The sequence below is a fragment of the Chlamydotis macqueenii genome, chromosome 2 (assembly GCF_036417535.1).
Source record: "Chlamydotis macqueenii isolate bChlMac1 chromosome 2, bChlMac1.mat, whole genome shotgun sequence".
In the NCBI taxonomy this organism is placed as follows: Eukaryota; Metazoa; Chordata; class Aves; order Otidiformes; family Otididae; genus Chlamydotis; species Chlamydotis macqueenii.
In genome coordinates, this window is record NC_141557.1 from 17,207,617 (window position 1) to 17,225,381 (window position 17,765).

Below are 17,765 nucleotides of genomic sequence, written 5' to 3' on the forward strand. Positions count from 1 at the left end.
ATGATATATATATATATATCCCTTAAGGCTGTATCTGCGATGAGAGAAACCTTGACTGCTTCCTGCTGAGCACCTGCTAGTAATAACCACAGTCTGTTTAGATCTCTTTGGACGGCTTCCAGGTAGCTAGTTGGCCCCTGAAAGTTCTTCACAATATAGAAACCTGTGGCATTTACTGCTGTGACTTGCTGGTTTGACCTTCTTGTCTCGCTTATAACTGGTATTCTGATGTAAATAACTATCAGTAACAGCCAAAAAAAGTCTATCATGGTGCAGCATGTTTACAAAGCAGTCTAGCAAGCTTCATGAACTATCGATAAGGGGGAACCTGTATCCGTGGGCTACCTGCTTATTTCGGTATATAGCTCTTCAGTTATTTGCAGTGATCTCTGGATTTATGGTTCTTGATATTCAGTGTAAATTAGACTATTGACTCAGTAGGTAAACATTATGTAGTGTGTATGGCGTATTTAATCCTTTGAAACATACTACTGCAGCTTGAATGTGAAATACTTGGTCTAAGCTGAACATGCATTGTGAATAGTTTAGAAACGCCCAAGCCTTTCGCCATTAGCAGTCAAACCCTTAAGACCAACTCTGAGTTATTGAAAGCCTTCTCGGATCAGTGAAGCAGCAACTTCAGACTCATAGATGCATCCACAAGTCTTGCTTTATCTTTGAGTGCTCCTGTTTTCTGAGTGGGGAAGCCACTTTTCAGAAATATGTTCCTTCCACCTTGGAGCATCCTCAGCAAGTCCTCAGGGGAGGTTAAATACTGATATCTAGGAGTCTCCAAGCCACTTCCTGGATGTACATATTCACCTTTCTATAAAAGTATTTCCAATTGACTTGAAAAATTAGATGCTCTAAATTGCAGCTAACTTGGAAGTGAAGGTTTTGGCTGGGTGTTTTCTTGGTTTGTTGTTTTTGTTATTTTGTTCTGGATTTTTTTAGTGAAACTTCATTCCTGAGTGTGTTAGGACCAGATTTCTGAGCTAAAATGGCAAGACCTTCGTGAAGGAAGCGGAACTTTGAAACCTCAACTGTAGTATCTGTCTTGTCAGGAAGTACGCATTCTGTAAATGTCAAAGATAAATAAATGACAACATGAACAGAAGAGAATACAAATGAGTGTATTGATGACTTTGGCATAGTTGCATTCTGTGAATGCTGACATGTGATAGAGATTCCTAAATCCGTATAGGCAATGAATTGTAGTAATCCTGATTTTCTCTTTAATCAATTAATGAAAAGTGGAAGCCTCTTTAAAAAAGACAACCGAGGTGTAAAAGTAAATAATTGTAAAAAGTTTGTGAGGCAAACACAAATGTGCTGCACTGTTGAATTCTTTGCTGTTATTGCTCGTGCATATTTAAAGGCATATAAAGCTGTAAAGCTGTTCTTGTAGCTTGATTGCTGAGAGGATCAAGCCCTTGAACAGAGTGCCGAGCATCTGAACAGGTTTTGGGCATTGAATAATTAACAGTTCTGTTTAGCTTTGTGTTTATTGGGCTGGTTTAGGGCAGTGCTCTGTTAGTAGTTTATCCCAGGTGGGTTTTTCTGTGCTTGAGTTTGCACATATTCCAACAGCTGAAGATGAAAAATGTGGAGCGACACATGCCACATACTGAGGAGGCAAACTAATACATTTCTGCTAGGGCAGCCAGTCTTGGTGTGATCTGGTGAGCTGCTTTCTGACCTTTGTCAAATTGAGCAAGTTCTGTTGGGGCATTTATCTTACACAGAATTTCAAGCACAGTGAATGGGACTGAAGAGGAAAGAGGGAAAACAGAGGTCCGAGAGCAGGTAATGCTTGCAACAGAAAATTTGGCTTCTGAAGATGCTTTGTAATGTGAGCTGATGTGATTTTTGGAGGAAGTTTGTACATGTACTTGCATGCTATATGAGCTAAAAGATGGTGGGAATTGACTGAGAGAAAGAAAGCTGGGAGGGCAGATGGTTTGAACAATACACAGATACTGTTGTGGGGATGTGCCGATGTGGGTGGTAGTTTGGAGAGACTATGCAACTTGTAAAGATCAGCTGCTGAGTGATGGACAGGTTCCTCATCATTTGACCTTGATGTGTCACTGAACTGAAGAATCAGTAAATAAGCTGTACTCTTTTACTGTGGCAATTGCTTGGGTGTAGAATCTATTTTGACTTCGCTATAGTAATTACATAAACTTTTTAAGGAAGCTTTATGATACCAGTTTGCATTTTACAAAAATACGTGATATGCAGAGTGGAATGCAATGCACGTTTAACTGTCTCTTTGTGTATCCACTTGGGTTCTAGGAGAGGTTTGGGGTTTTTTTTTTTTTTTTTTTTTGTGTTAAACCGAGTAATGTGAAAGCAATTTCAAACTGCAATTTTACCATAGTAACATGACTGTTAAGGGTGAACTGGGGATACAGGTGGGAGCTTACTTTAAGAGGGAAACAGCAAAAGCTGTGATGCTCTGGATTTAAAGAATATTCACTTTGCTGCTAAAGGACAGTCAAACTTCCATTTATATCAAGGACTACTGGAGAAACAACAGTGTCTTATTTTAACGTGAGATCATAAAGTAATTCTGAGCTATTAGTAAAACATGTCAGTGGACAGTCTTTGTATTATATTGTCTTTAAATCTGAATAGTTGACTGGTGCTCATGTATTATACTGAAGTACCTGAAGGCATGTAAACATGTACATTATCTTTTATACTACTTTTAGTTTCTGCTTAAAGAGGGAGATGAAAGTAATGAAGAACACTGGAAATCCTGGCTCCCTCCTGTTGCTGCCACATAGCTCTTGTCTTCTCCCTCACCCTGTTTTGCTGACTGCGAAGCTTTTAGCTTGTCTTGTGGATGCCAGCAGCTCTAAATAAAAATGCAAAAGACTACATGCACCACCAAAGCTTGTTTTCTAAAGAAGCAAAATTACTCTTACTAATGTTTTTTGACAGGTAGAAATGTCAATATTCTTTTTAGGTGAAAGGTAGCTTTGTTTGCATTTGGAAATACTAAAAAATGGAGTTTTGCTTAGTGTGGCCTGAGTACATGCAATAGCTGTTTTACCTTTTGGTAACAGATTGCATTAAACAGTTCTGGCTGCTTCACATTGTAGAAGGCGTCTGTATGTGAATCTGTTTGGAGGATGGCATTAACCAAATGTTCTAATACATGTCAAAACACTGCTAGGAATGTTAATCATGAATATGAATGAATTTCCTGGTTGGGAGGAATTCACTTTTGTTTAAAAAAATCTTTAATTAAAAGGTAGCATAGCATAGCTTGTGTTGCAGTATTTAGGTCACAATGCAACTGGTTTTCTCCTTAAAGCAAGAAAGACAAGAAGGATTCCTTATTAGCTGTTGCATCTTTTTTATACTTTAACTCAGGATCAGATTTAACACTTGTGGATGTTAAGCTGAAATATTGAGCTGAAGAAGTAAGAGGCAGGATTTAAGAATGATTGAGTGCATGGAAACCGGAAAACACAGGGCTCAGCTGAATGCAAACAGAATTTCTTTGTTTCCTGACTTTGTTCTTAATAATGTAACTGTTGCATGCAATTTGTGTGTTGCATGTTATCCAAATAAATCAATTAAAAAAAAAAGCAGAAGTCTAGTTGGAAGGGACTACTAATATGAACCTTTCCATTTGGTTGCTGAGGTCGACTGACTGTTATGCATTTTATTTATTTGTGGAAGAAACTATGCTAGCACTGAGTCATCATGTACTGCAAATCCTTCCTTATGCAGTGCACCTTTCCTACAAAGGGAAGAAAAGAGTCCTGGATAGCTGCAGTTGGGTAACAGATAAAGTATGTGGCCTCCACTGCCAGCTCCCAAACTGTGATGCAGGGAGCACTTCAAAGTGGGGTGCATGTGTATTTTCCCAGGTGAAGGTGACGTTGGTACCTCCCATCCTGACAGTGGCCATGCAATTCAAGTTATGTAAGTAGTTGCTGATCTTGGACAGTAACCTGCCCTCTGACTAGGGACCGATGCCTCAGGACAGGTTGAGGACCTTACCTTAGCAAGGTGTGATTTCAGTGATCCTTATATTTTTGCCCTTTGGAGGGAAGCTGTGCTCCTTTCTCACACCTCAAAATATGTGTGTCTTCTCAGTCAATTATGAACTTTCTCAGCTGTCAAGGAAAGTTTATTAAGCTTTTGTGTGAGGAGGGATAATTTCATAAATACTCCTGCATGCAAGAACCCTCTGTGCATGCCGTCTTGATGCTCTGCTCACTCTTCTCTTGAAGCAGTAGCCAGCATAGCTGGAGGGTTGGCTTTGTAGGTGGCCTGTGCAGTAGGGGACACCCAACTGTGGGAAAATATTTTTCTGTCTTTAACTGGCTTGGGCTGCGTGACCTCGTAAGAGATGGTGAAAGCTGCATTTCAGTGTTCCTGGGGAACTGTAGACTTTTCTGGAAATGAAGAATTGGGCAGGCTTTAGAGACTCGACGCCAACAAATGATAATAGTGTTGGTTTTTTTCTACTAAATGAATTGTTTCTCAGCATGTAATGTTATTACAGTTAAATATTTTTCAAATTCTTTATCTGCGCCTTATTATTAGAGAATTTTTTTAAATGTAGGTGCAGGTGGAGTACTTTGACTGCGCAGTCAGATCTTGATTAGATTCTTCTAAACACAGATTGTATTTTTTATTCCTCTCCTTTTCCCCCATCCTGTACTCCTTTCCTGGTCTTAAGCAAACATCTTATTCTTCTGCTTTACAGGCTCCAGATAAAAGGAAAGCATTAGAAGAGACCAAAGCCTACACAACTCAATCTCTAGCCAGTGTTGCTTATCAGATCAATGCACTGGCCAACAATGTCTTACAACTACTGGACATCCAAGCATCCCAGCTGCGGAGGATGGAGTCCTCCATCAACCATATCTCCCAGGTAATTTTTTTTTTTTTTTAATAGAGGACTGACATTGGAGGAGGCATTGCCTTGTCTCTTGTATTATTGAGCTGGATAGTTCATGTTGACTTCTTTGAATTCTCTGAGTAACATGACAGAAAATGGTAAGGTTTTTTTAATATTTATGAAAATCACTTTCTGATGGAGGTCATGACTGAAATAAAACAGTTCTTTTATCAATAAGCACTGGGATTACATTTGATTTAAAGCAGGAGTTAACTATTAAGATTCTGAGATCTGAAGCTGCATTTGAGGGAGGGGTAGAGAAGGATTCTGTTTCTGACAGAAATCCAGGTAGAAGTACCATATGAGTGGTGGCAGTTTACTGCATATGTTGCAATACTAAGTAATCTCATTTGTTTTCATACCCTTGCAGGATGTAATTTCATAAGCTGTGTGGAGAGGGAGGGGGGTTGACATGCTGCCACTACCTGTGCAAGCCAAACTTTGCAAGCTGAGGCAGCTGGATGAGTGAGCTGACCTAACTTGCACTGCGACTGCAGCATTGCTAGAGTTGATGCAGAGAGGACAGGGAAATAGATGACGGGAAAGAACAGGGCCTCAGTGGCAGCCTTGTGTTCTCTTGGCTGAAGCTTCATCCTAACTGGCTGCTGCTGAGGGGGCAGAGCTGCTGCTGCTGCCTGTCTTGTAGCTGATCTGGCACTGGTCTGATTGTATGGTAACTCAGCCAAAAAATGTCTGCTGTGTTTAACCTGGAAGTGACTTATTGCATAACCAGGTGGGTGCCATGCTAGTGCCAAGGAAGAGAGGGACAGAATTCACTTAGTTATTTTACCCTTACAGTGCTGTTCTGAAGTGGCCTTCATTGAGTTGTTGAGGGCCCAGTGTCTACTGTCATATGCTCTTATTGAAATTCAGTTGGATCTTTGCTGGGCTTTATGTCCTATGCATATTTGAGACATTTCATAAACAAATCTCAGAGGATTCAATCTAAAATGTTTTTCGGTGCAGCCAGTGGATTTAAAACCTTTGTTGGTCAACTGATAACTCTGTTAATGGTACACCTTAGACCAAATACTTGACAGAAAACGCTTCTCATGGCCTCTGTCTGTCTCCTCATCAGCTCTGCTAACCTCTGTTTGCTGTTCTTTCAGAGTAATCATGGTTTCTAAAAATCTTTCTGTTAAATGGCAGCACAGTGGTTCACTGAAAGTATGTCAGCAGGGAGAAGATTCCAGTGCATGTGGGAGGGCCTTCCTAGTAACAAACCTTTCAAAAAGGCTTGTCAAGTTAGTATGTGCTAAGAACTACGCAGTGTTAAAAGGTGTATCAGATGTTTTAAAAGTACCTGCCACTGAAACAGGAAAGTAGGAAGAAGTACAATTGCTGTAGGTAAGTTTCTTGTTCTGTCAAGTATTGGGATTTCTTGATGCTAGGATTATGATGACCTCTGAGGAAATGACTGGATAAAGGACTGAACCTACACTTTCCCAAGCATTGGATGTCTGTCCTTTTATACTGAGCACATGTCATGTGTTTCAGAGCTGCAGTATGTGTGAAGCGATTATTGTTAAATTTCCATTGGCCCATTGATATGACTAATCATGGAAAAAGCCAAAATGTTTGATACTAGCACAAAAGGTGTTAACCCTCTGTACTGTTTGCTGCTTGAATTGAAGGCGCTGTGCTGAAAGCTATTGAGTCACCTGATACATGAACTGTTTGCTAAAGACCGTGAACAATCAATGCTTTGTAGAGCTTTTGAGGAGTGTTTAGCAAGGTCACTTGCTTGTAGTTTCTGTCCTGGTTGGTCTTTCCTGAAACTGATCCTTGCTTGTAAATGAACCTCTGCAGACAAACTTTATAAGAATTAAACTGGTTACAGATAGTGCACACATACCAGCTCAGCTATTTGCTTTGAAATGTTTCTGCTCAAATCCTTCGACTGCATATCTTAAATCTGCTGTGCAGTTGCTTTGATAGACTGTTTCCGAATTCTCCGAGGTCTCCAGAGTGCCTTTTGCTGTGCTTGTATCAGTCATAAATATTTTCATGCCACTGGATGAACATACTCTTAAGGTGGAATTCTTCTCTGTGAAAGAAGTATTGCCTAGAAACACAGATCTGAGGTATTGCTAGTCAATTACTCAATTCTAGGTTTTGCAACACAGAGCAGATATCTGTGAGATAAGGTACAATTTAATAGATTTTTTTTTTCTTATTAAAAGCGTTTCTTTCCTGCAGGCATTTTCTGTTCCCCTGCTGTATTTCAGTTCTCTATATTTATTTTCCAGAATGACTGTAAGCTCAATGGCTGGATAGCTCATCTTGATTAGTAGCCACTCAGTATTTTTCCTGGCCATGTACTTCCTTCACTGGAAAAAGCAATCATCAAATATTAGGTGGAGGGATGTGTTCTATTCTTGTTACTGAAGCTTCATTTTACAGATGGTAAGTTTAGTTGCTTCTATAGGAAAAAATTAATTCAATTTTAGTTTCTTGTTGAGAGCAGAGAGGCTTCACGTGAGTAATAACACTGTGGTAAGGGAGCACTGTTCTGAGCACATGGACCTGGTGACCAGCTCCAGGAATGGCTTTCACATAACAGCCAGAGCAGAAGCCTGCCTAGCTGCATTTATTTATTTATTTATTTCCCAGTCATTGTTGTCTTTCAGCTGTAATGTGTGGGTCTGGAGTGACCTGCCACGTAATTATTGGCTACACTCAGTATACAGAGCTGTGCACATACAGCTCAGCATTTTGGCTTAAACCCTTGATATCGACTTTGAGCTTTGCCAAGCTGACTTGACCTTTCTAAGCTGGTCTGATACAGCAGAGCAGAGACTTGATCACTTTTCTGGAGAAATTTGCAAACCCTTCTGCTTTAAGAGATCCTATTCATCCTTTTAGGCAAGATTTGGGGGAAAAAGACAGCAAGTGTATACTTTGGACCAACGTGAGTGTCAAGGCTTCACTAAAGACATTAAGGTGGACCTCTGGACTGCCTACTGCAAGCTTTCTGTTGCAGACACAGTTAACACTGCATATGTCTGTCAGTTCCTGTCTGGTGCTTTACTTTGTTTCGAGAATGGCCATACTTAAAAGGGAAATTTCAGGTAGGAGGTTGAGCTAAGTTTTGATCTAAGAAGTGAAAGCAGAGCCGGCCTGAGTGCTGCGCTGTTGTGGTGTGCTGTGTTAACTTTCCCTATGGGACACTGTGGGGAAAGGAAGCTGAGGAAGGGCTTGAGCCCTATGTGTTTCCTAGCAATCACTGCTGACTCGTCCATCCATGAATGCTAGGTAGTAGCAGAGCATGTCTTCTATGATGTAGATTTACTTCAGTTGCAGTGACCAAAAATAAATTTTCCTCGAAGAGGATTCAACAGCAACAGCCAGGTGTTTTGCTTTCTTCATAGTATTTGAAGTGTAAGGTGCCTGGAATAGTTAGTATTTTCTTTTGTAGCAATTTTAGGGAAGATAAGTGAATGCATGGACTGGACCATGAAAGGGGAAAGAAGCAGCTGAGGTTCAGCCTGCAATTGAAGACACCAGGAAGGACCTTGGACGTTGAGGTGGGGAAGGAATGAAGACCTTAACAGTCAGCATATGACTTTTCTTAAGATGTGCTGCAACTAAATAAACTCAGAATTTTTTTTTTTGTGCACCCCAATGATGGATTAAGCAAGACAATGTGTATTTGTACTCTCAATGCAGTTTATGCTTCACTATGTTTATTTCCTGTGTGTATTAAATGAAATTCTAGTTTGCTGTTTAAACTCATGTTGTTCATTGGTGTCATTCTTTTATGGGTCCCTGAGCCAATGATTTAATTCTTTAAAAAGTAAAATTAAAAAATCCTCTCATGTCTCTCCATTCATTCTGAAAATCACTGTCTTTTAGTAGAGGAGTTAAAAATTCAACTTTTCTTAGCTTGAATATTTGACAAGGGAAAACAGCTCCTCTAGAAATTTTGTCCTGTGTTCTTCTGCTCTTTTGACTTGCTGTTTCTTGGTTGTTCTCCCCTCTTCCCATCCTCCTCTTGGAAACAAGAGCTGACTTAAAAATGGTACTTTAAGATAAATTTTTTTTCTGCTTCACTTCCACAAACTTCAAGAGAATGAAGATGAGACAGAGCCAGATTCATCAGAGGAGAGAGAGTTTGACAGGGACATCCTTGTTTACTGTGTCAAAACTGAAAAATGTAACTGATCAGTGCTCACATTTATGTCAGAGCAGCTGCAGTGTAGCAACTATTCGTTTTTTTTTTTTTCCCCCTGGACATAAACAGTTTTAAAATAGCTCAGTTTTTAAATCTGTCTCTTGAAACATGAAGGAAGCAATACATTCCTTTTTAAGAAGTAATAATTTGCACCAGGAAACACTGTACCCCTTAAACAGTCAGTGTTAAAATTTTCTTCTGCATCTGAAACTATCCTCTAATGCGAAATAAAGACTATTACAAAACAATATGTTCTGAAAGCATAACTCTCAGGAAAAAAAAAAATATGTCTTTTGTCACTGTTAAAAGTTAGAAGCTTTTCAAGCTACAAAAAAAATGGTGAATCAGTTAAGAATATTGCCTGTCACCATCCATGTCTAATTCATTGCATGTGTAATTCAAATACCACATGGAAGCAGAAAGCCAAATGCCTTCTGTTTCTATGGTATGGTTGTCTAGCTAAAGTCGGGGCAATAATGAAATACACAGGTGTTACTCTTGTCTTGTAGGACTTCTGAAACTTACACCTGTGGCCTGTGTTGAATCACACACATGAATCACCATCATCCTCAAATACTAAGGCCTTTTCCATTGGGTGAGCAACCAGGCAGGACTGATGTGGATTAGGTTTCCGAGAAGCTCTTCTGAAGATGTTCTGGGGCTGGAAAGAGTGAGCTCCTAAGTAGTAGCAAGTTGAGAACACAGTAAGTGGTGTTTGATGTCAGGGAAGAAGAGCACAAGAGCTGTTAGGTGCTCAGCAGGTCTCTGGTGTTTGAAGAGGCATAAGGCAGTGCATGTGCAGTGGGGGAGCTCTGAGTTTGTCAGAAAGATCTTTCTCTTGGGGTGTGTGTGTCTGTCCTTTGGATTAATGTGGTACTGCATTCATGGATTGTGATGTATGATCACAGTACAGTTCAAATTCCTGTTTGAAAGCCAAGAAGTAGAGAGAGAGAGAGAGAGTAGAAAATGTGACAAATTGTGTGCTGATAAATGTGAGTGGTCATGCCTAGGAACAAGCAATTATGTCAAGTACTTTAGTACACTTATGGATGGGAGCAAAAGACGTCCTCAGATCCTCTTAGTGATGACTGTGCTTTCAAAGCGACAGCTGTCCAGGTACTTTTACCCAGAAGTTGCCTCTTTAAAAATAAGAGGATGCTTAAAACTAATCTTGTTCTCTGACGCAAAGATCATATGGACTGGACAAAAGGGTTGTTAACTGGAAGGAAAATTAGCCAGAACTAGCAAATGGTTGACAAGCAGGGTCAATATTAGAGCCCACACTGTTCAGAATATTCTTTTGGAGACCATTCAAGACATAAAGCATGTCCTTAGCAAATCTGGAGATAACTCTAAATTAGGAAAGGTGATTCATATGCTGAATGGCAGAGCTTCAGTACAGAGGAACCTTGAGAAACTTGAGGACTGAGACAGAAAAAACCTTGGGAAGCTGGGCAAGGTGCAAGGACCTACACCTGAGGTGGCATAACCCCATGCATTTGTATGTGCCGAGAGGTGACAGTGTGAACGGCTGTTGTGCTGAAAAGGAGCTGGTGTGCTGGAGGATGCTGTGCTGAGCACGAGCCAACAATACAAGGCCATCTCAATAAGTGAAACAGCATGGCAGGGCTGTGTAGGGAAGAGTGGTACTGGCAGATGAAGCGGCAGTGATGAGACTTCATCTGGAGCGGTGTCCACTTTTTTTTTTGTCACATCTACCTTGTTCAAGAGTGATTTAGGGAAAAGTCCAGCAGAGAGGAATCCTGAGATGGTCAGGGACATGGAGCGTGCAGCCTGCAAGGAGAGGCTGAAGGAGTTGTGCTTGTTTAGTGTGACAAAGAGGAAGCAAAGCAGTGATGTAATGGTAGCCTACAAACACTTAAGTCTGCCTCTGTCGTCTTTGCAGTTAGTTTCTCTGTTGGTAGTGACAGTGTAATGTTGAACAGCCAGCTGCAAGCTGAAGCTTGGCAGGCTAGTACATGGAACTCGGAAAGTCCTTTTTATTTTGGATGGTGATGCAGTAGTGGAACAGGTTACCCCCTGCTGTGACTCTTCTCAGTGTTAGGCTGCAGTAGCTGGGTAGATCCTAAAATCTGACTTTCTATCCTTGCAAGGCACATCATAAGCTATAGGAATTAAATGGTTAGAGGGGAGACAATTACAAAGTCAGGGGAGAAACTGCAACTCCATGTCTACAAATCCTTGTAAGCTCCACTTCCACACAAACTTTCTGCATGCCCAGAAGTGTGTGAAGAGTGTCGTAGTTCAGCCCCGATCGGACCAGACTACGCAGTCTCTCTCTCACTCCCCCCACCTTCTGAGAGAATAGGGAGAGAAAATATAAGGAAAAACGGCTCAAGGTTTGAGATAAGGACAGGGAGAAATCCTTAAAGTTACCGTCACGGGCAAAACAGACTCGACTTGGGGAAAACTATTCATTTATTTTGTAAAATTAGCAGGAGAATAAGACAGGGAACAAGATAACCTCCCCCCACCCCTCCCTCTTCCCAGGCTTAACATTATCTCTACTACCTTCCCCTCCCGAGCGGCACGGGGGGGGGGGGGGGGGGGGGGGAAGGGAATGGGGGTCGCGGTCAGTTCATCACGCGTTGTTTTACGCCGCTGTATCATGGTCGGGGGAAGAACTCCTCACATTCCTCCCCTGCTCCAGCGTGGGGTCCCTCCCACGGGCCACAGTCCTCCGTGAAACTGCTCCGGCGTGGGTCATCTCTTCCACGGAGTTCAGTCTCTCCAGAACAGCTGTCCCAGCGGGCCCTCCACGGGCCACAGCTGCCTTCAGGCATCCACCTCCCCCGGTGCGGGGTCCTTCACGGGCTCCAAGTGGATCTCTGGTCCTCCGTGGACCTCCATGGGCTGCAGGGGGACAACCTGCTCCACCATGGTCGTCACCACAGGCTGCAGGGGAATCTTGGCCAGGAGCCGCATTACTCCTCCCCCTCCTTCTGAACTGACCTTGGTGTCTGCAGCCGTTCCTCACAACAGGCTGGTAGGTGTCTCTCAGGATCTTTTTTACATCTTATTCACTTCTCATCTCCTCTCCACTTCTTGCAGCCGGGCTGGACCGAGTCGGGCCCAGTCGGCTGCCTGGCGAGAGGCCAGAGGGTGAGGCCTGCAAGGCCCATGAGGCCTGCGCCTCCCCCTCTGCGCCTCTGCCCCCGCTCAGCTTCTTCACATCTTCTCTTCTCTCTCTCTTTTTTTTTGTTTTCCCATTCTTAAATACGTTATCGCAGAGGCGATATCATGGGACATTCTGCTACCAATCGGCTCGGCCTTGGCCAGCAGCGGGTCCGCCCTAGGCCTGGCCAAGCCCACTGAACAAAGGGGAGCGACTTCTAGCAGTTTCCTACAGAAGCTACCACCTTAGGCCCCCCCTACTAAACAAAACCACAACAGAAGAGGCCAAGTGTTTCTGCAGGAACTAGGGCATTATCTAATGTTGTATACATTAGAAAGATAATGTTGTCTTTCTGGTTCTCTTGGACTGCTATTGCTTGACAGCAGACACAAATATTCTAAATACAGCAAAGAAACTTGCACCTTTTGTTTAGATTAATTTTGCCTTGAGTGATGTTCCCTCTCCTAATAAAGTGCTGACAGTTATCTCTATGGCCTTTGCCTCACATCCTTTGCTTCCTGCACTCTCTGTGGTAGAGGCCAAGGCTCCAAGAAGTTGTACTGTGCTTGTCCTGGTTATCTGTCTGCTTATGAAAATTGTTGTTAACTTTCTGCATATCAACTTCTACATGATATGTATAAATTGCTCAGAGTATAGTATAATGTGTAAGGGTTGCCTTGTCAGCTGTTCTGTTGAGAAATTCCCTTCATGACCATAAATGAATACACATAGGATCTGTCTGCAATTCCTGTACAGTTCAGCTGATGCAGTCAAAAAAACCCAACACACAACCAACAAAAAAAAAACCAAACAAGCAAGCACCATCCCTCCATGTTAGTTATGTACACCTATGAGAGAGCAACCACAACTGCACAACTGTCAGCCTTCTTGTGATGGGGAAGGGCAATTGCTTTGATGGAGAAGAAATTGAGCCAGAAACTTTTGTTTGCTGTCATTCTTTTTTTGTGTGTGTGTGTAGAGCAGCGTTTGAATGTGTTTTTGGGGAATAGGGGAAGTTGTTAACTTTAATAGCCATTGACTGTAGTGAATTCCTTCATATGCTGATTCCAATTCCACAGTCTTAGAGAAGAGCAGTCTGAATGCATAGTTTTGAGTGTATTTTAGACCATTAAAATCTCCTTTCTGCTGAATGGGTGTTTAGCTGAAAGCTCTAGATACCTCATTAAATACTAAATTAAGAGGCCTAATGCAACCTCTTGTTTTCTGAAATCAAAGCCAAAAATCCCAGGACTGTGAACGTTAATGTGAAAGGCCTTTTTGATAATTTTGTGCAACAAAGGAGTCAAGGGTGTTGGTGCAGTCTTTCTTTTTTAATGAAAACCTCTCTTATCTGGAAGATATACCACATAAATGAAATGTGTCACTAACCTACTGTGAAGTCACATGCTGGACTTTTCAAAGAGTAATTTTTTTTTTTTCAGTTACATCTGATTAGCTTGTTGCCTGAAATTAATTTTCCTTTTATTTCAAATATCAGTAAACCAGCAGTCTTCACATATGAATACCTTCTGTTTTATGTTGAATTAGAGTTTTCTTATCTCTGTCAATGTTTTCGTGGCATAAGGGCAAAGCAAGAAGGAAATGCAGTGTATGAGGTGATGGTTATCAGAACATTGGTCTAATACAGCTACCAAGCCATTAAGTAACCAGCTACCAAAGCATTAAGTTGGTCACAGTATCTGTGTCACCCAGTGAAGCTATTTGGGACATAGGTTTTTGTGTTAGCTGGATACTGTTGTGCTTGAGCTGACTATATTGGGGGGGGGGGGGGGGAGAAGCAAGTACAAGCAGCTTATTGTGGAGCAACTATGCTAGTCCGAAACATATTCCAATTTTTCTCAAAAAAGAAAAACCCTACATACGGAACAGCTTTTAACCAAACAAATCTACAATTCTATTTCTACTGCCATTACACTCCTCTTCCATGATGGCATTAGGAGTCACTAGTGATGCAGGGGTACATCACTGCATCACTACACCACTTCATAATCTGCCATTCAAGCACATGAACATGTGCTGCTGGGTGCTTATGGCTGTTCTTGTCCCGTTCGGAAGGGAATTGCTTACTGCTTTCTACTGGCTGGTTTTAATTGGGGGGCATAAAAGTATTTAGTTAATGTTGATCTGCAGATAGAAAACCAAGTAATGATTCGCATGAGCGTTTTATAAGCCAGCAGTAGCATTCTGCTACTCTTTATACTGCTTCTGGTTTGACTTTTTTCTATTTACGAGCAGCCTTTTGGGATACATTGGTATCTGTTATGCATGTCTTGTAAAAGTCCCCTTACAGGTTACATATATGCAGTGAAAAAACTCTTATTAGTTCATGGGAGGTATATGAATAACTTATTAGCTCCTTTTCTAAAGCTGAGACAACATTGGTTGTTTTATTGTAACTTTGAAAAAGTGCATATGAAGTGTGTAAATCTTTCCAAATGCCTTAATCTTACTGAACACTTGTCGTGACTGCTGTTCCCTGGTGTGTGTCCCTTCCCCAACATCATCTGGGACAGTATGACCTCTGCATCACTGAGGCAGTTGCAGAGCACAAAGTGAAAAGTTTCCCTTTACTGTAATGGACAACAGTGTGTGTGAAATTGTATTACCAGATATAATTTATGGCTAAACACCTATATAGAAATAGATTACCGTGAATATTATTTTTTTCAGAACTACTTATTCCACTGGAGAATACCAGAAGAGGTATTGTAGTGGTAGTAGAAATAGAATTGTAGATTTGTTTGGTTAAAAGCTGTTCTGTATGTAGGGTTTTTCTTTTTTGAGAAAAATTGGAATATGTTTTGGACTAGCATAGTTTGAGTGACAACTAGTGATTTGCTTTTTTCAGTAATTCCCCTTTGGAACGCTGGCTGTGCATGTAGAAGTAACCACCATAGAAGTATGTCTGCCCTTACTCAATTTAAAAAAATAGATTACTAAAGCTATCATTTTCCTTTCTAATGTTCACTCCTGGTTTCACCAAATAGTTATACTATTTAATTATTTTGCCTAATATTGTGCCTAATTATATCTTATGGGCATGAAAATGTTAGTAGTGTGTTACCATAAGGACCACAGATCTTATATTTTGTTTGCTTTCTCTCTGAGAATCTGCTAAATAGCTATGACTTTTTCCTGAATGTACCTTTGTATGAATGCTAATGTGCTGTGGTTTTGTAGCTTCACCTATTCAAGCCTAAAAATACTTGCTTTTTCCCCTTACATGTTGTCTTGGGAGGGTTATTGACAGTGGATCCATCAGTACAGTTCAGTGTGATGTCACATGGGGATTGAAGCATAGCTTACTATTTCTATAACTAGCTTCTCTGTTCCTTGCTTGCAAAAGAAGAATAGTGTCTTGTCAACCTGATCATGTCAAATTCCTGTATGTGGCAAAACCAGGAGCAGCAAGGGTGTGATTAAAAGCTATCAGGCTTCTATACAAAGTGAGGACAAGTAGAATGGGGACCTCAGTGTTAAGATGGGTCATGATGGAAGTAATGAAATATATCATTGCTTCAGGAGAGGTCAGTTGGGCCATCTTTTGAAAATACAAGAACAATGAAATATTGAATAATGACTGAAGGGTTTGATTCTGCTTTCTTGTTGAACTCGGTGTCTTACAGGATTGTTTTGTTTTTTTTTTCTTTTTAAGTTATATTTTTGAACTGTGTTCAAAACTAAGCTGTATAAGGTTGCAGGATAAGCCTTCAAACCACAAATCAACCTTTATCTGACTGGAAAGGGATAAACGTCATCTTTGGGAAGCTGATCCTTCTTTGTCCATTTATAGGATTTTCTTACGTGTGTTGTTAAGTCAAGTATTGGGCAAGATGCTGCAATGGCCAGATGTAATAGAGGACGAAGAGAGATGAGTTTTGCTGTGGATAAGACTTGTCTCCTAAACTAAACTAGACTGGAAAAGGTGTTAATGAAGATTTTGAGCAGTGTACATATTTTTGCTCTCTAAGAGCTGATAGGTAGTGTATATTAAGCTGATAACACGGCTGCTCATGTGGACTAGCAAATTGTTTATTTCTCTTAATTAGAAAAAAAATTCAAGTACTATTTCAACCTGTATGTTTTTTAAAAAATAAACTTAGCTTGAAATTATGCAGTTCATCTGCATATGTGTCTTGGCAGATGAAATATGCATTTGAGAGTGGATGAACAATAGAAATATTATGTTATTCCAGTGCTCCAACTCAAGGCACTTTTTGCCTATTGTGGTGGTGAATGAGATGCTGAAGTAAGTGAGGACAATCTCCATTTGGGAGGTGCAACCTCCAAGTCATACCAGAAATGTGCTATCTTCATATAATTATGGGTCATTAAGGTAAAGAGTCAAACAGCCTGAAACAAATTAGACTTTCTCAACTATCTAATATCATACCTGTGCCACTGTGTCTGGATTTAGTTTCCTTCTACACCCTAAATCTCATGTTAAGAGACAGCACTGACGGGGTGATAAGCCTGTAAGCTGACAGCAGCTAGACCGTGCTTTGTTTTATTTGTTCCTCTCTGTGCCCTGTGGATGGTCTGCTCACTACTTGGTATATCACTTTTTTTAGCCTCCTCCTAAATTGATGTGTAATTAAGTATACCTGTTTCTGTGCTATGTGAGTGGTGCTTGTCCATGTGACCTGTACAGTGTCTGTCAGTGCCTTATTTTGACAGTAGCATGAGAGCTGACCACAGAAGTGCTTGTCCTTCATATACTACAGTTTTGAAGCAGCACTGATGTAGTTGATGGTGTTTGGTGCTACTCTGGTATCTGGATGCTAAAACTGGAGGAGAGAACTTCTGGGAGTGTTCATGGTATTTTAGTTAAAATAATGTGGTTTTCTCTTCAGGAAGTGGGGGGGATGGTTTCCGTAAGCTCTCACTGAGAGAAATTCAAGTTAAATCACTTGGGATTTTGCTGCTTTAAGCTTTTGTCCCGCAATGCAGCGTGCCCCTTGACTGGCAGAGAGAATATCAAGCTTCAATCCCAGTTTGCTTCTTACTTGTAGACCTCCAGACCTGGAAGCAAAAGGAGCTTGATGGGACCACAATTCCAAGTTACTTGTATCTTATTTTCAACTCAGCATCTTTATGAAACTATTTCCCTGGGCTGCATTATAATACATAGTCCTTCAGTCAATGCAGAAACTCTTCAGAGATGCTCTCTACTTGAGCTAGCTGGATTACTTTGGATAAATGCATCTAACACATTTATTCTTTTGGAAATTATCTGAAAAACTTTAAAAAGACTGTTTTCCTTGTGAAGTGTTTGCCTAAAATAAGATTGAGAGAATGCTGCTGACTGGTCATTTTCAGATAATGACAGGTCACTGAGTTTGATCGTGTTTAAAAGCATCATCTAACAAGTAGAAACAGAATAAAGAAAATACGTTGTGAATTTTTCCAAGTGCATTTTTAGAAAGCAGAGGTTCTGCAAACAATTATGTGACGTAAGCAAACATCCTGGAAAAACAGACTGAGCAGTCTGCAGATCTTATTCTAGT

General features: G+C 40.9%; 1 protein-coding gene across 12 annotated transcripts in view; it reads left to right on the plus strand.

Moving 5' to 3' along the window:
* ABI1 (abl interactor 1) overlaps positions 1 to 17,765 on the plus strand; it is an 81,309-nt gene that overhangs the window by 19,620 nt on the left and 43,924 nt on the right. For all 12 annotated transcript variants that reach the window (XM_086742122.1, XM_086742125.1, XM_086742129.1 and 9 more), the window contains exon 2: positions 4,733 to 4,900. In XM_086742122.1, coding sequence (XP_086598248.1) covers positions 4,733 to 4,900 — 168 coding nt within the window. The remainder of the gene's footprint in view (positions 1 to 4,732; positions 4,901 to 17,765) is intronic.